At 41.3% G+C, this 25036-nt stretch overlaps 1 protein-coding gene across 1 annotated transcript in view; it reads right to left on the bottom strand.

Moving 5' to 3' along the window:
• Nucleotides 1-19361: 19361 nt before the first annotated feature.
• The window catches only part of LOC140190458 (mediator of RNA polymerase II transcription subunit 30-like), a 29330-nt gene continuing 23655 nt past the window's right edge, over nt 19362-25036 (bottom strand). Inside the window, exon 5 of the mRNA XM_072247072.1 lies at nt 19362-21883. Coding sequence (XP_072103173.1) covers nt 21788-21883 — 96 coding nt within the window. The 3' untranslated portion in view covers nt 19362-21787. The remainder of the gene's footprint in view (nt 21884-25036) is intronic.

The raw sequence follows: 25036 nt of genomic DNA on the forward strand, positions 1-25036 counted from the left end.
GCCTCAAAAGTTGGCATCCATCATTAAGGATCCCTACCACCCAGGACATGCCCTCATCACACTGTTACCATCAGGACAGAGGTACAGGAGCCTGAAGGCACACACTCCGCGATTCAGGACCAGCTTCTTCCCCTCTGCCGTCAGATGTCTGAATGGACATTAAACCCATGAACACTACCTCACTATGTTTTTTGCACTACATATTTAATATATTACTATATACTTACTGTAATACACATTTTTCTCTATTATGTATTGCATCGTAAATGTTGCCACAAAGACAACAAATTTCATGACATATGTTGGTGATATTAAGCCTGATTCTGATATCACTGGCATATGTTGTGAAATTTGTTGTTTTGTGGCAGCAGTACATAATAATAAAAATATAAATTACAGTAAGTATATACAGAATATAAAAAATGAATTAAATAAGTGCAAGAAGAGACGGAAAATAGTGAGAAAGTGTCCATCGCTCGTTCAGAAATCTGATGGCAGAGGGGAAGAAGCTGTTCCTGAAACACTGATTGTGTATCTTTTGTACAGATTACTTCTTGTACAGTATCTCCTCCCAGATGGTCGTAGTTGGTAAAATGGTCCCATTAAATGTTGAAAAGTGTTGAAATATTCAAAAAACTAAACATCAAGCCATAGAAATGAAGGACATTCAGCCATCATATCTATACTGGTAGCTCTCCAACAAGTCATCAGTTTGAGGACTGGACTTCAAGCCAATTCAGAAGGGCTAAAATCCCTGGAAACAAGTACCAATTGGCCGCTACAGTTGGTTGCTGAATGAAGACGAGAGAAAAAAGAAAACAACCTTCACAAGGTTTAGGAATCCAATGACAGTCGTCATCTCGAGTAACCATCCTTTGTGAGCACAAAACCCATGGGTTTGACTTCAATTCCAGACGATTTAGCAAAGATCCTGGGCTCATTTCTCAGTGTCATCCTGAGCAAATGGCTGGCGATCCTGTATTTCAGACAATAAAATGTGCTACTCTGACAGATAAACACAATTCAAACAACAGCAGAGAATTAGAACATTTGGCTCATTGAGCCTGCTCTGCCATTCCATTATGGCTGATTTATTATCCATTCTCCTGTCTTCTCCCTATAATCTTTGAAGCCTTGATTAATCAAGAACTTATCAAACTCCACCTTAATTATACCCAATGACTTGGCCTGCACTGCAGTCTACAGCAACAAATTCCACAGATTCACCACCCTCTGGCTAAAGAAATTTTTCCCCATCTCTGTTCTGAATAGACATCCCTCAATTCTGAGGCTGTGCCCTCTAGTCTTAGACTCTCCCAATATACAAAACATCCTCCCCACATCCACTCTATCCAACCCTTTCAAAATTTGATAAAGTTTCAAAGAGATTCCCCCTCATTATTCTCAAGCCCAGAGCCATCAAACACTCCTCGTACGTTAACCCTTCATTCCTGGGATTATTCTCGAGAACCTTATCTGGGACCCTCTCCAATGCCAGCACATCTTTTCTTTGATAAGGGGTCCAAAACTGTTCACAGTACTCCAAGTGCAGTCTGACCAATGCCTTACAAAGCCTCAGCATTACATCCTTACTTTTGTGTTCTGGACCTCTCAAAATGAATGCTAACATTGCATTTGTTTTCCTTACCACCAAGGGTTCCCAGCATTTTTTATGCCATGGACCAATGCCATTAAACAAGGAGTCCATGGACCCCAGGCTGAGAACTCCTGCTGTCCATTGACTCAACCTGAATGACAGCAACACACATCAAAGTCGCTGATGAACGCAGCAGGCCAGGCAGCATCTCTAGGAAGAGGTACGGTCCACGTTTCGGGCCGAGACCCTTCGTCAGGACTAACTGAAGGAAGAGTTAGTAAGAGATTTGAAAGTGGGAGGGGGAGGGGGAGATCCAAAATGATAGGAGAAGACAGGAGGGGGAGTGATGGAGCCAAGAGCTGGACAGGTGATAGGCAAAAGGGATATGAGAGGATCATGGGACAGGAGGCCTGAGGAGAAGGAAAACAGGGTGGGGGGGGACCCAGAGGATGGGCAAGGGGTATAGTCAGAGGGACGGAGGGAGAAAAAGGAGAGAGAGAAAAAGAATGTGTGTCTATAAATAAATAACGGATGGGGTACGAGGGGGAGGTGGGGCATTAGCGGAAGTTTGAGAAGTCAATGTTCATGCCATCAGGTTGGAGGCTACCTAGACGGAATATAAGGTGTAAACTGAATTATAAGCTGAAAGATGACCTTTAGGGAATCCTACACAAGGACTCCCAAGTCCCTTTGCACCTCAGGCTTTTGGATTTTCTCCCCATTTACAAAATAGTCTGAGCCTTTATTTGTTTTGTCAAAGTGCATGAGCATGCACTTCCCTGCATTATATTCCATCTTCCACTTCATTGCCCATTCTCTTAATCTGTCTAAATCCTGCAGACTCACTGCTTCTGCATTACCTACCCCTCCGCTTATCTTTGTATCATCCACAAACTTGGCACAAACTAGTGGGGCTTTGCTGTGGTCAGACTGACTGATTTGCTACCAGCATTACTGTGATCGCATTTTAAAAAGTAATTACTTGTGAAGATATTTGAATATCCTAAGGCTGCAATCGGTGCTATACAATTTATCTAAGTCTACCCCTGCCCCACTCTCTTTTTATTATAAAAAATCAAAATATTAGTAAAGGCTTGAAGGATTTCTTGACCCCATTAAAAGAGGAGGCAGCGACAGCAATAATTTTCACTTCGTTATTTCTCTACCTTGGATGTTTGTGGATACTGAGAATGTTTAACCATTGTAGTTGAAAATAACCAATGCAGAAGCTCAGCTCCATCCTGTGGCTGAATTTGCCATTCTTAAAAAGACTGAGAATAAATAAATGCGATGGACAGCACCTCCACCATTTTGTACTCCGTGGAATGTCACATGTAGGGAATAAAACAACCAGAAGAGCCAGATTTCAATTTCAAACAAACATAAGGAACAGTTTGTGGGTGAGGCTCACTTTGCCTCGTTCGAAAGGAATCTCAGAGTTTTCTGCTGCAAAGATTAGCAGTGAACTGAAAGAACCCGTCCCTGACAGTAGAATGCTGTCCAATAGTCTCTGCTAGTGGTTCCAGGACAAATAAACTCAGGGCTGACTTAGAATCTGCATGAGTAAATCAGAAGAAAAAGGAACGTCTACGTCTTCGCATCTCAATATTGTACAGTACAGATAATATCTGATTTAATTGTGGGACTATTCTTTGAAACGAGGACAGATGATGATCCTCCTTCATCCCTCCTCCTCTTTCCCAATCCACCTTTGTCCTTCAGTCCCTCGCAACCCTCCTCCATCCCTCCCCCTTTCCTCAAGCCTCTTCCATTTCCCCTATTCTCCTATCCTCACTTGTTATTCTTTTCTCCCTTCTCTCTCTTCCGAGAATTTGTGTTAGGAAGGGTAGAAAAGGAGACAAGAAAGCCTGGAGACGGAAGGTATTCAAAAAAAAAAATTAGCCGTGAAAGTTAAGCAAAATTTAAAAAAATAAAGCCATAAAGAGTAACTCAAAGAAGAAAAGTGGAGATGATGTGTCAGAGAGAAGAAGTGTTTCAATAGGTACGTTTAATGTCAGAAAAATGTATACAATATACATCCTAAAATTCTTTTTCTTTGCAAACATCCATGAAAACAGAGTGCCCCAAAAAATGAATGACAGTTAAATGTTAGAACCCCAAAGACCCCCCGCCACGCATAAGCAGCTACAAGGCAACGACCCCCCCACCAACAAAAAACATCAGCACCCCCCACCGAGCACTCAAGCATGCAACAAAGCATCAAAAAAGACACAGACTTGCAGTACCCCAAAGACTACTCGTTCACCCTGTATTCAACATACCATAGGCTCTCTCTCTCCCTGATAAGGGAAAAGGAGCTGTCTCCATTTCACAGCAAGAGAGGAGACATACCAAACAACTCGCCGATTTATGGTGTTAAAAGTCTGTTTATAAGTTAAACCCAAAAGCAATTTACTAGTTGGTGGCATTCGATTGCAATATTTCTAAAAATATTTGAGCTATAAAAATGTCTCATTACTGCGCATAGATTGAGTTGGATCAACAGTATATGTGCATATCACTGTAGTGGTTAGATCTATATATTGCATAACTCTGTAACATGATTTATTTAAGGAACAGTGATTCATTGGCCCCTGGGTAAACTCTTAGTTGTGTTTACAGAGTGGTAAACTGACAGGCTAATACCAGAGGTTCTGTTGCCTCTGGGTTCAGTTTATAATATAAAGAGAGGAGGTTCCAAAGGTGCTAGTTAGTGCTCTGGGGCATCAATGGGAAGTTGGTCAGGTAAGATTGAAGAGGAGAAAAATGTGTATGTGAGAGTTTTCCTTCTAGGAACAAAGAGAGATAAAAGTAGTTGGAAAGACAACAATACAAGACTCTCGGCACTGCACAGCAACAGCTTGCCAAGGTTTCTTTGACAACAGTTTAGGTCTCCAACTTCAGACATCACCCTGTGTTACAGCATACACAGTTCCATCTCCATCGCCAAGGAGAAGGGATTAGATAGGTGGGACCTCTACTTCCAAGTAGCATATACTATTTCAGCCTGGCAAACACTGGCCACCCTGTTACCAACACTGATCAGATCCTACCACACAGAATGAGCTAGGACTGGGTCAGTTCAGCGTTGAGTTCAGATAGAAGGTACGAGAGCCTCAGGACTCACGCCAGCAGGTTCAAGAACAGTTACTACCCCTCAATCATCAGGATCTTGAATAAACTCACTTTCCGCAACCAACGGTCTCACTTTAAGCACTATTTATCTCATGTTCTTTGTATTAATTGCTATCTGTTTTTATTTGCATTTGCACAACTTGTTGTCCTCTGCACTCTGGTTGATCTTTCACTGGTCCTGTTATACTTGATGTTCTATTCTATAGAATTGCTGAGTATCACAACTAGAAAATGAATTTCAGGGTTCTATATGGTGACATGCATGTCTTGCGAGACCATGGATCTGCGGCTGGAAAGTCTTCACTCTCCAGGGCACAGGCCTGGGCAAGGTTGTATGGAAGACCGGCAGTTGCCCATGCTGCAAGTCTCCCCTCTCCACGACACCAATGTTGTCCAAGGGAAGGGGATTAGGACCCATACAGCTTGGCACTGGTGTCGTCGCAGAGCAATGTGTGATTAAGTGCCTTGCTCAAGGACACAACACCTTTCCTTGGCTGGGACTCAAACTCACGACCTTCAGGTCGCTAGTCCAATGCCTTAACCACTTGGCCACGTGCCCACATACATGTGCTTTGATAATAAAATTTACTTTGAACTTTGAGTATCCGCAACACGTGGGAAAAAAGTAGCTCATCTTCAAGGGCAATTAGCAATGGCAGTAAATGCTAGACAAGATAGCCGCATCTTCTAAGTTCAAAGTAAATTCATTATCAAAGTACGGATATGTCAATATATAAAACCCAGAGATTCATTTTCATGCAGGCTATCACGAAGAACAAAGAAATACAATAGAATCAATGAAAATCTACACACGAAGATGGACAAACAATCAATGTGCAAAAGGAAACAAACTGTCCAAATACTTAAAAAATCAAATAACAATCAATCAATCAATTGATCGATAAACAAATAAATAAAACTGAGAACATGAGCTGTGGGGAACTGGAAAGTGAGTCTGTAAGTTATGGAATCAGTTCAGTGTTGAGCTGGTTGTACGAATCAACCAGAAAGCATTTGAAGTGGATTGACAGAACTTGGTCCTGAACTAAGCACCATTGGTACTGACTGAATCATCACTGAAAGGTCTAGTTAGAGTGGACGTGGAGCGGATGCTCAAAGTTCAAGGTAAATTTATTATCAAAGTACATATATGTCACAATATACAAGTCTAAGGCCAGAGGGTACAGTCCTTCAGAACAGAAACAAAAAGGTATTTCTTTCACCAGAGAGTGCTAAATCTGTAGAATTCATCGCCACAGGTGGTTGTGGAGGCTGTCATTGGGTATATTTAAGGCAGAGATTGATAGATTCTTGATTAGTCAGGGCATGAAGGAATATGGGGAGAAGGCAGGCGACTGGGACTGAGAGGGAAATGGATCAGATATGATGAAATAGCAGTGCAGACTCGATGGCCAAATAGCCCAATTCTGCTCCTATATCTTACGGCCTTTATCAATTTTCGCATCATTCTTTGCTGGCTGCTAAAATTCCCTCTATTTTCTTTTCAGGATTGATTTTTGTGTGGTAATTGGTAAAATAGTAACATGAAAGACCAAGTATGTGGGTGTTGTTGATCACTGAACAAGGCAAAACATCGGCCATTTGTATTCCTCCTGCTTTGTTCCAGAGGTAGAATTACAAGAGGCTGTTTAAGGCAATGCTGTTATTTTTCCTAGCATGTCCCTGTAGACCAAAGAGAGGAGGAGGAGTTCAGGATGAAAGGAAAGATATGTAATAGGAATTGCAAGGTGGTTTTCAGGTGGACAAGGAAGCTCAGATGTTTGGCCCCAGGAGCAGAAGTTTGCAGAGCCGGTGACTGAAGTTCTTCTTTTCTCATTTATTCAGCTGGAACAGATACAGTACAATCCCCTGACTTGTTTAATGATCTTCATGGTTACTGACTGCTCTTGATCACAGAGATTCTTTGCCTCTGTCACTCCTTCCACCAAGGGAATTATGGAGGGAGTGGGGAGAAGACTACACTCCTGAACAGTAAGCTTTGTATTTCAGTTTATACTAGGAAAATGCACAGATTATGCAACAAACTTTCTCTTTTTGCTGCTGCCATCAGGAAACTGGTACAGGAGCCTCAGGACTCACACCACCAGGTTCAGGAACAGTTATTGCCCCTCAACCATCAGTCTCCTGAACCAAAAGAGATAGCTTCACTCACCTTCACTTGAGCCATCATTGAAATGTTCACACAACCAGTGGACTCACTTTCAAGGAATTTCCATCTCATGTTCTTGATATTTATTGCTTATTTATCTTTTATTATTATTCTTCCTTTCTTTTTGTATTTGCACAGCTTGTTGCCTTCTGCAGTCTGGATCAATGTCTTGTTGGGTGATCTTTCATTGATTCTGTTATGGTTATTATTCTATGGATTTATTGAGTACGACCACAGAAAAATGAATCTCAGGGTTGTATATGGTGACATATATGTACTTTGATAATAAATTTGCTTTGAACAATTCAATAGTAGAAACATTTACCTTTCCCTATTTTTTTTATAAGACCATCAACTACATCCCAAGAATAACACCAGATAGCTATTTGGCCCTCTGCCTGTGCCAACTCTGAAGTAAGGACCGTTATGTGATTTGGTCCTGTAAATTTGTCCAATATTCCTAGGGTCATCAGAATCAGGTTTACTATCACTGTCATGTGACGTGAAATTTGTTAACTTAGCAGCAGCAGTTCAATGCAATACATAATCTAGCAGAGAAAAAAATAGTAATAAATAAATAATAATCAATAAGTAAATCAATTACATATATTGAATAGATTTAAAAACACACAGAAATTACTGCATATTACACAGAATGTGAGGTAGTGTCCAAAGATTCAATGTCCATTTAGGAATTGGATGGCAGAGGGGAAGCTATTCCTGAATCACTGAGTGTGTGCCTTCAGGCTTCTGTATCTCCTACCTGGTATGAGAAAATGGCATGCCCTGGGTGCTGGAGGTCCTTAATAATGGACGTGTCTCTTTCTGAGACACTGCTCCCTAAAGATGTCCTGGGTACTTTGTAGGCTAGTACCCAGGATGGTGCTGACTAGATTTACAACCTTCTACAGCTTCTTTCAGTCCTGTGCAGTAACCTCCACCCCCCCATACCAAACAGTGATGCAGCCTGTCAGAATGCTCTCTCCCCACGGTACAACTATAGAAGTCTTTGAGTGTATTTGTTGACATGCCAAATCTCTTCAAACTTCTAATAAAGTATAGCCACTGTCTTGCCTTCTTAATAAATACATCGATATGTTGGGACAAGGTTAGATCCTCAGAGATCTTGACACCCAGGAACTTGAAACTGCTCACTCTCTCCACTTCTGATCCCTCTATGAGGATTGGTATGTGTTCCTTCGTCTTGCCCTTTCTGAAGTCCACAATCAGCTCTTTCGTCTTATTGACGTTGAGTGCCAGGTTGTTGCTGTGGCACCATTCCTCTAGTTGGCATATCTCACCCCTGTACGCCCTCTCCTCACCACCTGAGATGCGTACAGGATTCCATTGACAGTAAACTCAAGTCCCAACTGAACTCTATAGTAATCATAGAATACCACAGAATGGACACAAGCCCTTCAGCCCATCTAGTCCATGCTGAACTATTATTCTACCTCATCCCATCGACCTGCACACAGAACATACCCCTCCAATTGATGTACCTATCCAAATTTCTCATAGATGTTCAAATTATTAATAGCTGATATGTTGGGAAAAGAATGCAGGACAGGAAAGAATTGTACAAAACTTTCATAGGAGAAACCTCTTCCTATTTTTTTGTATTAATACATATGAATACATTCTCTTCCCTCCTCCACCCAACCGCGCCCCCCCCCACTAGAATCAGAATCAGGTTTAACATCACTGATCTATGTTGTGAAAATTGTTACTATGCTGCAGCAGTACATTGCTATACGTAATAAAAACTGTAAGCTACAGTAAGTATATATATACACACACACACACATATTAAACTTAAAATAAATTACTAGTACAAAAAGAAAAAAAGTAAAGGTAGTGTTCTTTCATTCAATGTCTATTCAGAAATCTGATGGCAGAGGGGAAGAAGCTGTTCCTGAATCATTGAGTATGTGTCTTCAGGCTCCCGTACCTCCTCACCTCCTCCTTGATGGTAACAACGAGAAGGGGATGTCTCCTGGGTGATGGGGGTCCTTTTTGAGGCATCGCTTCTTGAAGATGTCCTGGATGCTGTGGAGGCTCGTGCCCAGGAGGGAGCTGGCTGAGCAACTCCACTTTAAAAACCATCCTGCACAGGTTTCCTGCCACTGGACACGACAGACGACCACTTCCTGCTGTAGTTTACACACTCAACGTTTCAGTAACAGCTTGTTCTCCTGCGTCGTCAGATTGGACAATGAATCATGAACACTTCCACAGAATATTTTTCTTCATACACACATATTTATACAGAGTGCAGTGTACATATTATAATTTATAGTTTTTATTTATGTATTTCATTGTGCTGCTGCTGCAAACACAACAAATTTCACAAATTATGCCAGTGATATTAAACGTTATCCTGACCTTCAACCCCAATCCTCACGGACTGTCTGCCTGATTTCCCACCCCTCATCCCTTTCCTGATTGAATACCAGCTGCTCTTGATCCTCGGCCTGTCACACACATTACTGATCTCCAGCATCCCAATTTCCACACCCAAATCCCAAATTCAATTACTCCCCAAATAATCCTCGTTTCCGAATCGGGCATATGTCAATTTACTCTTGGGAAAGGAGGGCCGATCAATACGTAATCAGAAAATGTAATTGTACAACACTCAGCATCTTGTAGTTTTTAAGGAGAAGCAAGTAATCAAAAGAGCACTGAACGTCCTGTTGTTCTTCAGTGTGTTGGATAAACAGCAGACAAGTAGGTCTTCTGACAGAACAGCACTAACTGAAGAGTCTCCATGACAGTTTGCATTTCCAGTAAGATAAGACATTTTTACAGGAACATTAGTAAAATGTCATACATTTAGCAAATGAGATGTTAAAAGATAAAAAGGTGTGACAGAAAGATAGATTTTTAAAAATGAACAAGAGACTTTGAAACACAAAGACAGAGATATCAGGGAGGAAATTTCAGTTGTCAGGGACCAGGCAACTGAAGGTATAAATGGAAGGGTAAAGCAGGTCTGACTGGACAATCACAGAGATCTCAGGAAGTCATGGGCTGAGGGAAATTAAAGATAAGGAGAGGCAAGACTGTGGAAGAATTTGAATGCAAGGGTATGTCGGGTGTCATCTTGGATCACTCTTGCACACCATAAGAAAGATGCAGTAGTGGGAAAATCTAGGAGCAGAGGATGCAGCCGCAGAATAAAATGACATAAGACCATAGATATAGGAGCAGAATTAGGCCATTTGGCCCATCAAGTCTGCCCTGACATTTCATCATGGCTGATCCATTTTCCCTCTCTGCCCAATTCTCCCCGTATCCCTTCAAGCCCTGGCTAATCAAGAATCTATCAACCTCTGCCATAAATATATTCAATTTTTTGTCCTCCACAGCTACCTGTGGCAATGAATTCCACAGATTCACCACTCTCTGGCTAAAAAAAATTCCTCCTCATCTCTGTTCTAAAAGGATGTCTCTCTATTTTGAGGCTGTGTCCTCTAGTCTTAGACTTCCCCACCACAGGAAATATCCTCCCGACATCCACACTATCGATGCCTTTCAATGTTCGATAGGTTTCAATGAGGTCAGCCCTCATTCTTCTGAATTCCAGTGAGTAGAGGCCCAGAGTCATCAAGCACTCCTTGTATGACAAGACGTTCAATCCTGAAATCATTTTCCTGAACTTCCTTTGAACCCTCTCCAAAGTCAGCACATCCTTTCTTAGATAAAGGGCCCAAAACTGCTCACTTTAGAAAATAAATAAATAGGAATTTCTTTAGCCAGAGGGTGGTGAATCTTATGGAATTCATTACAATGGACAGTTGTGGAGGTCACGTCATTGCGTATATTTAGAACAGAGGTATATTCTTGATTAGTAAGGCTGACAAAAGTTTTGGGAGAAGGCAGAAGAATGAGATTGAGAGGGAATGATTGGCAGAACAGACACAATGGGGGCAAATGATCTAATTTTGTTCCTATGTCTTATGGAGAGGTTAGTATGTTAAGATCCAGGCAGTAGACTGTGTCCAACACAATAAATTAGACATCGTTAACATAACCCCACCGGGGTTCAAAGCAACAAAGGACTTTGAATGGTTTATTCTCAGGAGGGTATCACATGTTAGAATCCAATTGACAGAATGAGACAGTTTATATATAGGATGCCCCAGGGTGATTACTGGCTAGAATTTAATCAGGACAGTTTTGGTAGTTTGTACAGAATAACAAATATCTAGGAGAGTGTCACAGGACAGAATCTAATCATGGGGTTTGATGACTTACACAGAGCTTAATAGGTGCCTGGAAGTAAGTAACAGGCTGAAATTTAATCAATTTGTCTTTAGAATACTAGATACTTAGGAGAGTTACAGATTGTTTTTTCCAAATTTTCATCTCCAAGTCAAATTGAAAAAAATATTGTATTTGCTTCATTAGTTGACCTTAAGTCCCAGTTGCATCCATTATTAAGTGGTGTGTTTAACTTCGTCATGAAATGATTCTCCAACCCAATATCTTCTTTATATGTTGTAAATCGTGCGGGATTTATACAATCTTTTACTATTGAAGTGATTGCCCTCCATTGTTGCTGAGAAGTCCATTTCTAAAAACTTCATACAGGTTGTGTATTCTTTATCCAAAATGCCTGTGGCTGGAAGTGTTTAGGATTTTGGAATATAATATAAGATAGCTTGGGATGGCCATCATTTCCAACTCTGAACTAATGTGCTACTGGTAAGCAGAGATTGTCTTATACTTGATCATCACACATATGTACTTAACAGTAAAAATAACAAACCATTAATATAATGAAACTATAATGTGTGCAGGGTAAAAAGAGCAGCACAGTATTTTCGGGAGAATATCTGAATCAGCTGTTGAATAACAGCAAACTGCGGCAGGTTTCCAGTCTCCACCTATGATACCATGTTTTGATTAAAAGGTTACAGTGCACTGTATTGGTATTTTACTTTTCCTTAAGTTTTATGTAAGGTGTAAAAACAATCAGCATCATGGACTTATATAACCATATAACAATTACAGCACGGAAACAGGCCATCTCGGCCCTTCTAGTCCGTGCCGAACTCTTACTCTCACCTAGTCCCACCAACCTGCACTCAGCCCATAACCCTCCATCCCTTTCCTGTCCATATAGCTATCCAATTTAACTTTAAATGACAACATTGAACCTGCTTCTACCACTTCTTCTGGAAGCTCGTTCCACACAGCTACCACTCTCTGAGTAAAGAAGTTCCCCCTCATGTTACCCCTAAACTTTTGCCCTTTAACTCTCAACTCATGTCCTCTTGTTTGAATCTCCCCCACTCTCAATGGAAAAAGCCTATCCACGTCAACTCTATCTATCCCCCTCATAACTTTAAATACCTCTATCAAGTCTCTCCTCAACCTTCTACACTCCAAAGAATAAAGACCCAACTTGTTCAACCATTCTCTGTAACTTAGGAGATGAAACTCAGGCAACATTCTAGTAAATCTCCTCTGTACTCTCAATTTTGTTAACATCTTTCCCATAATTCGGTGACCAGAACTATACACAATACTCCAAACTTGGCCTTACCAATGCTTGTTCTGGTGTTAGGTTTTCATCAGCAATGATCTTCACAAACTCAATGAATTTCTCTGCTGCTTCATGATCTTTAAAAATTTAATGCAATGCCTTTTCTTAAATTTCTGGAAACAGCCTGCTGAATATTCACAATGGCCTTCAATTTTCAGTTCCTCGTGATAGATCTTTGCTTGCTTCATGATCAGCATACTGTTAAGTGGCATATGCTCACTCTGACGCTGACAAATCCACTCTTTCAATACACCATCAAGATCTTCATTTTTCACCTTATACAGTGTTTTTCCATTTCTCATTAACTTCTGTTCATTACATATTTGAGATCACTTCCCAGTACTCTCAGTGATGTTCAGAGTCCTGGGCATTGCCTAGGAACCTTTCCAGCGTCTCATGGAATTTCCCATTTGTGACATCATGTCAGCGCTGAAAAAAAAATCCAGATTTTGGAACTTCAGATAAAGTAGTTATACTCAACCTATACCTACATCAAAGTACACTGGGATTGGAATTCTGCTATTTGTATAGATTTGATTTCATTAAGTACTAGGTGCTAGGTTTTATATAGCTCAATTGCAAAGCAGTATTCTACAACAGAAATATTCTAGAGAAACCCAATAGCCTGGAATACTTTAATATTCCTCATTTACAGCACATTATAGATGACCCAAAACACAAGAAAAAAGGTTAACAAAAGGTCTTTAAAACTATAAGGTCCTGGGTTGGTCAAGGTCATCCATGAACATTGCATCCTAGCTGTCTTTGTGATATGCAACACAATCCAGGCAGTACAATATGAAAGCAAGCCATTGCCCTTCAGCAGGCTTCCCCTCTCCACAAAGCTGAATCCAAAAGAATGGCAGAGACCAATACAACTTGGCACCAGCGGTGTCGCGGGAGTTGCCAGTCAGCAATGAACTCAGTGTGAGACTGCTTTAGGGACCCCAGCTCTGGATTTTTCCTTGGGGTTTACTCCCGAAGCCCTCTCCGTGAGTGGGTACAGCCGCAAGGCAGCAGAGGTTTCAGATAGTAGGAATTCTGCAGATGCTGGAAATTCAAGCAACACACATCAAAGTTGCTGGTGAACGCAGCAGGCCAGGCAGCATCTCTAGGAAGAGGTGCAGTCGACGTTTCGGGCTGAGACCCTTTGTCAGGACTAACTGAAGGAAGAGTTAGTCACTACACACTTTGATGTGTGTTGCTTGAGGTTTCAGATCAAAGTTTTCCTTCTAGATGAGCTGCCAACCACAGCAGACGAGCCCCATCTGCCCGAAAAGCCGCAGATTAAGCCTGACCAAACTCAAAAGACTGGTCTGTAACTCAAATAGTTTACAAAGGGATCGATTTAATAAATGATTTAATTTGACAGATGTGACTCAAATAGAAACTACTTTGCATTTTCAACACATTAACAGTCCTTCCAATTAACCATTGCTAGTGCTTTACTAGTTTTTTAAAATTTTTCTCAGTAATGATTGCCCAGATGCAGGTCAAATCCATTAAAATCCAGCAAAGATACAGCAATAGGACTTGCAGCTGATTAATTATGCAGTTTTGCCATTGTAGTTAGAAATGTCACCTTTTACTACCGAGAAGAAGCAGAGAAAAACTCACTAATGCTGTGATACATCAGTCCGGAAAGCTGGTCGAATATTAAATGCATTTTTATTTATTTATTGAGATACAGTTGGAATAGGCCCTTCCGGCCCTTCAAGCTGCACTGCCCAGCAATCCACTGACTTAATCTTAGCCTAATCATAGGCCAATTTACGATGACAAACCAACCTATCAACCAGTATGCCTTGGACTGTAGGAGGAAACCAGAGTATCCGGAGGAAACCCACGTGGTCACAGGGAGAACGCACAAACTCCTTCCAGGTAGAATGGGTGACTGAACTGTTTTGAGCAACTTCTTCGTTCAGTGGACCATTCTGGGATGGCTGAGCTGCGAGATGCATCTCACGCACGGTCTTAGCGTCTCGGTGGAGATGCCAGTGCATCCACTGTATCAGTGACAGAACTACAACAGAAGTGAGAACAGGAAAATTCACCGTAAGATCCTACTCTCTATTTCAGCTGCGTCACACCTGACCCACATCTTTACTCTATCTTCATCACTTGATTACATTCCAGTCCAAAAGGTGAATGGAAATATAGCCAAGGCAAAAAAAATTATGAAAGACTGTGTATAGACTGCTTTACATCGCAGATTAATAGCCGATCCGCTGGGAAACCTTCTGAAAAGCAGAGAGATACATCACAGTTTTTTTTTTAAAAAAACAGCCTTTTGAAAGAAAGTTTCAAGGCAGCCAAGAACAGGAATCACAACAAACATAAAATGTAAAAGGCTATAGGATATTTGTCTTTACTTCAAGGTGTTCAGAAGGTAAGGAAAAATGGAGAAGTATATTATCCAAACAGTGATTCACTGAGAACTCTGAAATGCAAAGGGATCTAAATGTCCCAGTACAAGATTTCCACAAGGCTTCCATGCAGCAACAGTTAGTAGTTAGGATAGAAATCAGATGATTTATTACTTGTTGAAATACAAAATAGGAGAATGTGCTTCAGTTATAGAGAGCACAGACAAAACCACGTCTGAAGTACTTTGTACAATATTGATCTCCCATTCAAGGAATGGCATTAATGCACTGGAAGCAGTTCAGAGAAGAATTAAACCCGGCTGTTACATAATACTCGGAATAAAATTGATCCTTTTCAGATTGGGGTACTCCACTAACCATATGCTGCCAGAGAGTGACTCCTGGACTTCAATTATTGACCTGCAGGACGGAACAAAAATGCAAGATTTCTGTTGCAGAATGTAGGTTTAAATCACAGCATTATTCTGATCCATGTTCCAGAAAATTGCTTTGTTACAGAATTAATAACAAGAGGTTTACACAACATTGTGAGCCGAAGGGCCTGTAATGTGCCGTAGATTTCTATGTATCTATGTGTATGCACACTGTTCAAGTAAACGGTCCACTGTCACATTCCAAACACAAGATGCTGGAAATCCAGAGCACCATACACAAGATGCTGGAGGAACTCAGCAGATCAGGCAGCATTTATGGAAATGAAGAAACGGTTGACATAGGGGCATCCTCCCCCTTCCTTCTCAGTCCTGATGAAGGGTCTCAGCCCAAAACGTTGACTGTTTATTCATTTCCATAGATGCTGCCTGACCTGCTGAGTTCCTCTGGTGCTTTGAACAGTCACATTCTGCTATTGTGGCCCTTGGAACAACTCCAAACTCTAGTCCAATGAAGTTCTAGCAATGGGGAAAAACTGCTCTTGTAAACATGAAGGAGCAACTGCCTTCCCTACTACATGATGAATCATTGAACAAGCTTTAATCAAGCTGTTTAACATATTAACCATTACACTAGAGGTTTTCAATTTGTTGCACATATTTCAAATTGTTGAGAAACTATGTAGAATGTATAACTATTCAAAACCAATTATAAAGTTCTTACTGTCTTCCCCATCATATTATATTCTAACCTTTGATATTTACTTTCTACTTAGTAGTCCCATAGTCCCTTGTACTGCACATTCTTAAGCACACAACTAAATTGCATCTCTTCTTCAGAATGAGAACTTAATGACTAGGTATTACTGAACAGATAAATCAGATGTCAATTATGTCTTGTGCCCTGCTGACAAGATTTCATTATTGTTTCTTCACCTTCTCACTATTGATACAGAATTGCTTTAGCTTTTAGTAATGCCCATGTGCATTTCCTTCTCCAATTTTATTTTATTTATCTGGAGATACAGCATGGGTCAGGCCCCCCAGCCCTTCAAACCATGCCCGTCTAACCCTAACCTAATCACAGCACAATTTACAATGACCATTATATCTCACTCATTCCACTTCACTTTTGTGTGATTTGACATTTTTTTTTGTTCAGAGATATTGTGTGAAACAGGCCCTTCTGGCCCATCAAGCTGTCCCACCCATCAACCCACCTATTTAACCCTAGCTTAATCACAGGACAATTTTCAATGACCAATTAACCCACGAACCGGTACGTCTTTGGACTGTGGGCGGAAACTGGAGCATCCGGAGGAAATCCACACATTCAGGGGAAGGATATACAAGATTGTTACAGAGGATGCTGGAATTGAACTCTGAGCTTCAATGCCCTAAGCTGTAATAGCTTCACGCTACCATTCACTTTTTTAGGGGGACTTTCCTAGGTAACATTGCCACTCTTTTCCCCTTTGTTCTTTTGTTGTCACTAATTATCATTCCTCTTGCAATCTGAAGATTCAATGTGCACACAGCAGTCATTGGGAGAGGAACCTATACACTGATGTTCCATTTCTAGGATTAAACTCACGGCTGTAAAACTGCCAACCACCCTTCTGAATATGTGTTGGTACCTACATCCTGCTGGAGTTTTGAAGAGTGGACATACTGGAAGAGTTTATGACTAGAAGGCACAGCCTCAGACTAGAAAGGCACCCGATTAGAACAGAGATGAGGAGCAATTTCTTTAGCCAGAGGGTGGTGAAAATCTGTGGAATTTGTTGCCAAGGACGACTGCGGAGGCCAAGTCTTTGGTAGGTTCTTGATAAGAGTGTCAAAGGTTATTAGGAGAAGGCAGGAGAATGAGGTTAAGAGGGAAAAATAAATCAACTCTGATTGATTGATGGAGCAGACCCAATGAGCCACATGGCCTAATTCTGCTCCTATGTCTCATAGTCTTTACATGCTGCTTCGGCAACTCATTTAGCCATTCAATCAATTCAGAGAGGTGAAGATATTGTAGAAAGTCCACTGTACCATGGTCCATTGTTTTACAATGTCTTCTGAAATGTCACCCATTCTCAAATTGCCTATCAATATTCAGTCCATATTTTTGCATCAACAGGTCAAAGTCTTTGGAAGAACTTTTTAAAATTTGTTTTCACAACGGAATATACTTCTTCCAGTCTACCAGCAACCTACATTTTATAGAAAACTGGGCAACAAAACTAAACTCGTCTACCCTGTACACTTCTCCGATCAACAAAACTAAACTTGTCTACCCTGTACACTTCTCCGATCAACAAAACTAAACTTGTCTACCCTATACTGTCGTCTTCCATTGAAAGTTGTTTCCTATCACATTCAGGTTGGATCCTGCCAACCATGCCAAAACATTGGCTTTATTACAACATGGTTCTGCTCTGATCAATGTGTTGAAGCAAATTGTGTAATGAAGTGATTGGTAACAAGAAACAAATAATTTCCAATTAGCTACTATTCAAGTATCCATGGTAACCAGTCACATTCTGCTGTTCCTGGCAACAGAAAATGCATGTCTTCAAAATCCCTTGACACCATTTAGCCTCAAGTGTAGTGTGAGACACAGTTTGCTCAATCAATTTCAGAAATAAACAGCTCTTCAATAGAAAAACAAAATGCGCTCACATCCTTTCTGCTGTTCCACGGCCCTCTCAACAGCAAAGATAGGCATACCTCAGTTTTTTTTTCCTTGGCACCACTTCCAACTCCTGTCCAAAGGAACTCTCAATGGGGGAAAAAACTCCTTGTATTCAACTGGACACACAGCTGTGCCATGTGACCAATCCTCCCTGTGGCATAGCAAACAGGCTTTAATTAAGCTGATTAACACAACATGATCACACCAGTGGTTTTTCACAATGTTAGCTGCATCCATATCACCAAGCATACAAGATCCAAAGGAGACTTGGAAGGGTAGACATTGAGACATCTCAAAGCTAGAACATCTGATATGACTATTCTAAAGCAAAGTCCTTGCTCTATTCCACATTTTACTGCAGTTTTCAGGTTCACTGATGATGGAGAAATGGGTGGAAGAGAATGTTACGATGAGGAGATCGTGATTTTCCCCAGGATAGTGATTGTGGCCACATTTCATTAGATGCTTGAAAAGAATTGGCATGCCATCAAAGACATTTGCAAATTTCTACAATGTACTGTGGAGAGCATTCTAACTGGCTGCATCACTGTCTGGTATGGAGAGGGCCACTGCACGGGGTTGAAATAAGCTGCAGAACTTTATTATCTCATCAGCACCATCAAGGGCACGAGCCTCCCCAGCATAAAGGGCATCTTCAAGGAGTGATGCCTCAAAAAGGTGGCGTCCATCGTTAAGGACCCCCTTCACCCAAGACATACCTTCTTCTAATTCCTACCATCAGGAAGGAGATACCGGAGCCTCACAGCACACACTCAGTGATTAAGGAACACCTTCTTCCCCTCTGCTATCAGATTTCTGAATGGATATTAAACCCACGAATGCTACCTCACTACATTTTTTTCTCTTTTTGCACTACTTGTTTAATTCAACTTTTAAATATATATGTAGTTCTTACCAAAGGGTCACACCTGTCCCAATGTGAAGTCAACTCCAGTGAACTGGGCGGTTGAAATCTACAGCGAGATCCAACAGCAAAGAAGGCAGTACTGCTGGAGTCGTGGAGAGCAAAGGGTATGACAAAGCACAGAAGACATCATGGTCATCCACTGCAACCAAGGAAGGCCCGAGTTTGAGAAGCATATTTGTACCTCTGGACCTGGACTCCCGAGGTCAGGAGAGTTGAACTGCACCAATGCTTTTCCACTTTTAAAAACTCTCCTGCACAAGTTTCCTGCCATCGTTGGACACAACAGACAACCACTTCTTGCTGTGATTTACAATTTTTATTGTTGTGTATTGCAACATACTGCTGCTGCGTTACTACAAATTGCATGACTTATGCCAGTGATGTTAGACCTGTTTCTGATTCTGATTATTCAATCAAATTTTGCTCAGTGTTTCATGAAAGTAGGTACGAAACACTGCACTTTGGTAAGAGCCCTCAAAACGGGAATTAATACCCAAATGGAGAGAGGCTGCAAAGCATGGAGAGGTGAAGATTTTGCATTGCAGGAGTGAAAAAAAGTTAGAAGGTAGGTCCAACAAGTATTTAAGGTAGCACGTGGCACTGTGGCCTTTATTGCAAAAGGGTTGGAGTTTACAAATAGGGTGTTTTTTTTTACAATTGCACAAGGTGTTGGTGTGGCCATGCCTGTAACACTGTGTGAAGGTTTGGTCACTTAATCTAAAAAAGGATATAGCAGCATTGGAAACAGTTCAAAGGAGAATCATTGAGCTGAAAGGGTTGTCCTATAAAAAGAAGCTATACAATTTAGCACTCTGTTCCTTTGAGTGTAGAAGAATGATGGAAAGAACCTTATTCAAATATACAAGATCCAAAGGAGACTTGGAAGAGTAGACATCGAGATGTTTTCATTAATGGGAGAATCACAAACAGGAGGCTAGTTATTTAAAACTGTGTAAACCTTTATCAAAGCCACTCACCCTTGGAACTTCCTTAAGAATAATCAAACTGTCCACTGTCTACTAAGGGAAAGATGGATGGACACTTGGCAATCATGTTTCATCATTTAGCTTATGAGTGGACATGACCACAAGTCCATCATGGGTAAAGACATCCCAAACATTGAGCACATCTGCAGGAAACACTGTTACAGGAAGGTAGCATCCATCATCAGGGACCCCCCACCACCACCCCATACACAACCCAGAAAATGCTCTCTTCTCACTGCTGCCATCAGGAAGAAGGCACAAGAGCCTCAGGACTCATACCACCAGGTTCAGGGACAGTTAACCATCAACCATCAGGCTCTTGAACTAAAGGGGATAACTTTGCTCATTTCACTTGCCCCATCCTTTAAATATTCTCACAACCTATGGACTCACTTTCAAGGACTCTTCACCTCATCTTCTCAATATTTATTGCTTATTTATTTATTATTACTTTCTTTTCATATTTGCACAGTTTATCATCTTCTGCAATCTGGTTGAACACCAAAGTTGGTGCAGTCTTTCATTGGTTCTGTTATGGTTATTATTCTATGGAATATGCCCACATGAAAATGAATGTCAAAGTCCTTTGATAATAAATTTACTTTAAACTTTGGACAATGGAGATGAGGTCACAATCAGGTTGACCGTAACATTCTCAAATTGCAAATCAGGATCGAACAAGGTTTGGGGGGAGGTGCAGGAGGGCTGTAAGGAACCAATCCCTAGTCAGAGATCGCACCCTTACAGAAGTTACATTTCTACAAGGTGCTGGCTAGAAGCTGCTGCATTTACTGGACTTCAGGGAGGTGGGGATGATGAAGTTCCCCAAAATGGAACTGGGCCAAAAGTGATTGAATTACAAAAGGCAGCTTGCATACTGAGTTATTTGCATACAGAATGTTAAGTAGGAATCTGATTACCATACTGAGATGGATTTGATAGGGTAGGTGCCATGAATCTAATTAATAGGGGATACTGGAAAGAGGGTGGGCAGTAGTACGAGGGAGAGTCTGGAACCCTAGATTCAAGCTCTGTGCTTCAGTGGTGCCTGAAGTTACCTCTTCCCACAAAGGGCACAGAAAATTCAGAACTGTCCTGCTTTCAGGTTAGAAGACAACGAAAGCTGTAATAGTATTGAAAAACATTTTACTTTTGTTGACAATATTAAAATTTACAGCATCAAGACAGTTAGATGTAGATCAGTTATAGCATGTCTGAATAATTCCAGGACCCACACATCCGTTCCCACAACACACCATGACTCATTCACCAAGGTACCAATTGTTTGCATTGGTCCTTGAAACGTTACCTAGCCATTTTGTCTCATGTACAATTCTTTTCAATAACCAATAATATGTCTTGAATTAGTTTAACATTCTTAATGTACATTAATTCTTCAACACCAACTGTCTCCTTGCTTTCGCTTGCGGCAGTGTTTTGTTGTTCTTCTCCACGCCTTGTGGAACATCAGGTTGTAACTTTGCCATTTCTTTAGCATTTGTTTTTTTAAAATGAGGCCGAGTTGCTAGCTTGACGCCCAACCCAGCACAGATGGAAAGCATGCAAGGCGCTGGTTGGATTCGAACCTGGGATTATTTGCCTCGAAGTCCAGTGCTGATGCCACTACACTGCCGGCCAGCAAGCAGTAATGTTTCGGGGTTCATATTCCAAAGAACTCTAGCACCATTCTGGAAAATTGACAACCTTGGCCACAGATCTTCTCTCTTCTGCTAAGAACTATCACTTTGAAAATCTGTATCCTTGCTACATTACTTGCACAAAAATAACATATTATTTCATAATACATTAACAAGTTTTCAGAACTGTGGTTCCCTTAGTATAAAAATATTTGTCTTTCTGTTTGTTAAGAAAAGGGTTATGTATACAGTGCAAAAACTAAACAATAAAGGGAATTGTTTAACAGGCCCTAAATGGAGAGGTCACTTTGAAAAACCAACAATGGAATTTCAGTAAGTTTAATTCCTCATTGCCAGCATCGAATTGATGTCCCATATGAGATTCCGTAGCTGATCCATAATGTGCTTCAGTTCTTGGTTCTTCTGATGTAGTTTCTAAGAGAGGAAAAGAACAACGGTTGAAAACAGGGAATATTGTATTTTCCATTTACTACTCTGTGCTTCTACTTCTTCATAAATGAGAGATTATCCTCAGAATTATTCCAGAGTGGAACAAAGAACATTTCTCTGAGTAACCTGGCAATATTTATCCCTCAAATGAAACACAATCTTCTTCCCCAACATTTTTAACTCCAGACAATCACAATTAACTGAAAAAGAAATATTCGTAGTTTCTGGTTCTTGTTCAAACCATTGTTAATTAACCATCTCCACCTACAAGGATTGTTAGGGTGAGAAACAGCTTCCTTCCCCAAACTCCCTGCCAGCACCCAGGTCTCACCTTATATGAAGTGCTTGTACCGTTACACCGCTTACTTTTTAAAGATGTGTCATAAATGCACCTTATTATTCGTTAATTTATTTGTGGCAATATTGCTCCATCCACAAAAAGTGAAGTTTCCCAATGGCTAACCATCTTAATTCCTGCCCCCATTCCTGTTCTGACATACCAATCCTTGGCCTCCTCTTCTACCACAATGAGGCTACTCGCAGGCTGGAGGAACAACACGTCTAGGTAGCCTCCAGCCTGATGGCATGAACATCAATTTCTCCTTCCAGTGATTTGTTTCACTCGCCCTTCCCTCTTTTTCTATTCCCCTCTCTGGCCTCTTATCTCTCCTCCTTGCCTGCCGATCATCTCCCTCTGTTCCATTTCTCCCATGGTCCACTCTCCTCTATCAGATTTCTTCTCAAACCCTTTACCTTTGCCATCCAAGCGGCTTCACCTATCACCTTCTAGCTAGGCCTCCTTCCCCTTCCTCCACCTTTTTATTCAGGCATCTTCCCCCTTTCTTTTCCAATCCTGAAGAAGGGTCTTGACCTGAAACATCAACAATTTATTCATTTCCATAGACGCTGTATGACCTGCTGAGTTTCTCCAGCATTTTATGTGTGTGTGTTGCTCTGGACTTCCAGCATCTACAGAATCGTTTGTGTTTATAATACTTCATGACTTTGTGAGCTGTGTTTGAGTTATATGTTCTCTGTTGTGCATCTTGGCCGAGAGGCAGTATACATGATAATAAACTTGTTTATTGAAATAACAATAAACTACTGCTCTTGCCAGAGGTAATGGTTCTAGTAACACATATTTTCTCTTCCAAGTCCCTCCCAGCAGAGAAGGAAACCATAAAACCAATCAAATTCATGAGGTGCTACATCCACCAGCCTTTCCGGCAATGAATATCATAACTCTCCCATCTTTAGAGTAGAGGAAAAATCCTCAACACACCCACCCTCCCTCTAACTTCTTTTTAAAGCAACTTAAATTTATTCAAAGTTCAAAGTGCATTTATTACCAAAGTTTGTACACATTATACAACCCTGAGATTCGTCTCCTTACAGGCAGCCACAAAATAAGAAACCATTAAAAAAAAGACCAACAAACACCCAATGTGCAGAGAGGGGAAAAAAAAATCAAATCAAGCAAGCAATAAGCACAAACAAAGTGTTCTGATCTAAAGTCCACAGAGAGATTCCATCCACAGACACTTAGTTCAGCGCAGAGCAGGATAAACGTCACAGAGCAATGAGCTGAACCAGGCCATCCCTTGCTTCAGACCCTGACTCCCTGACCTTTTCAATCTGGCCCGGCACCTTGATACATTCTGGGACCTGGACCCCATCAGCTCGATTCAGCCTGTACCCGACCCCTCCAATTCAGCCCGGCGCTTAAACTAATCGAACCTCGGGTCTTCCCTGCTCTCTGCAATGGGCCTGCTGCCTCACCTCTGCCGCATTGAATTGCCCCCAAATCCAAAGGAAAGTTCTAGGTTATTGTTTGCGATGATCATTTACCAGAAAAAAAGTGATTAACAGAAGTGTTTAGTTGTTTTTATTCTCCAGTCCTGCCGAAGGGTCTTGGCCCAAAATGTCGACTGTACTCTTTTCCGTAGATGCTGTCTGACCTGCTGAGCTCCTCCAGCATTTTGTGTGTGTTGCTTGGATTTCCAGCATCCGCAGATTTTCTCTTCTTTGTGTTTATTTGCTTTCCTTGTTTCATTGGCCACCAGCCAGAAATCGCTGAGATTCATCCACGCTGTCTTAAACCAGACACCAACATCTCTGCAAGGAACGACTCCCCTATCTGACTTTCTGCTTCATGGGATTAAATCGCCCCTTGGCTTCCACACTTTGAATGAAAAGAATTTTTCCTCATTACTAAACTCCCCTAGTTTATTTCAAGCTGTCATACATCTTCACTGTACCTTTTAATACCATCCTCCTTGTAATATAATAAACATTTTTATTACTATTACATCTCTCTAATTCTCTCTTCTCTAAGGAGAACACTGTCGAAGAGTCAGCCGTACAGCTCAGAAACAGTCCCTTCTACCCAACATGTCTGCAGGCCCATTTACACTGAAGCCCCTTCATCTTCATTAGGTCCATACCTTGCCTGCCTAACCCTTGCCCACAGAAGTGCCTGTGTCAGTGTCTTTTAAACAGTGACTGTTTCAGGCTCAGGCGCTGCTCCTGTTCCATGTGTAAAAAGTTTCTGTGATTTGTAATGTCATGGTTTCAAATGCTGAACCAAGCTTTCCCCATCTCACTGCATAAATTAAATTCCTGATCTTGAACAACTTGCTTCATATGCCCGGATACACAAAAACCTGGAATGTACTGGTACATTCTCGTACAGTGGCTCAATGCTGTTACAGCTTGGGGTGTTGGCATTCTGAGTTCAATCCTCCTGTTCTCTGTAAGGAGCATCTGATTACTCTGGGCCTATACTCACTGGAATTCCGAAGAATGAGGGGTGACCTCATTGAAGCCTATTGAATGTTGAAAGGCCTCAGTAGAGTTGATGTGGAGGGGATGTTTCCTGTGGCAGGGACCAGAGGACACAGCTTCAGAATAGAGAGACGTCCTTTTAGAATGCAAATGAGGAGGAATTTCTTTAGCCAGAGAGCGGTGAATCTGTGGAATTCGTTGCCACGGGCAGCTGTGGAGGCCAAGTCATTGGGCATATTTAAGGCAGAGGTTGATACGTTCTTGATTAGTCAGGGCGTGAAGGGATACATGAAGGCAGGAGATTGGAGCTGACAGGGAAAATGGATCAGCCACGATGAAATGGTGGAGCAGCTG

Source organism: Mobula birostris, chromosome 30 (genome assembly GCF_030028105.1).
Source record: "Mobula birostris isolate sMobBir1 chromosome 30, sMobBir1.hap1, whole genome shotgun sequence".
NCBI classification, from domain to species: domain Eukaryota; kingdom Metazoa; phylum Chordata; class Chondrichthyes; order Myliobatiformes; family Myliobatidae; genus Mobula; species Mobula birostris.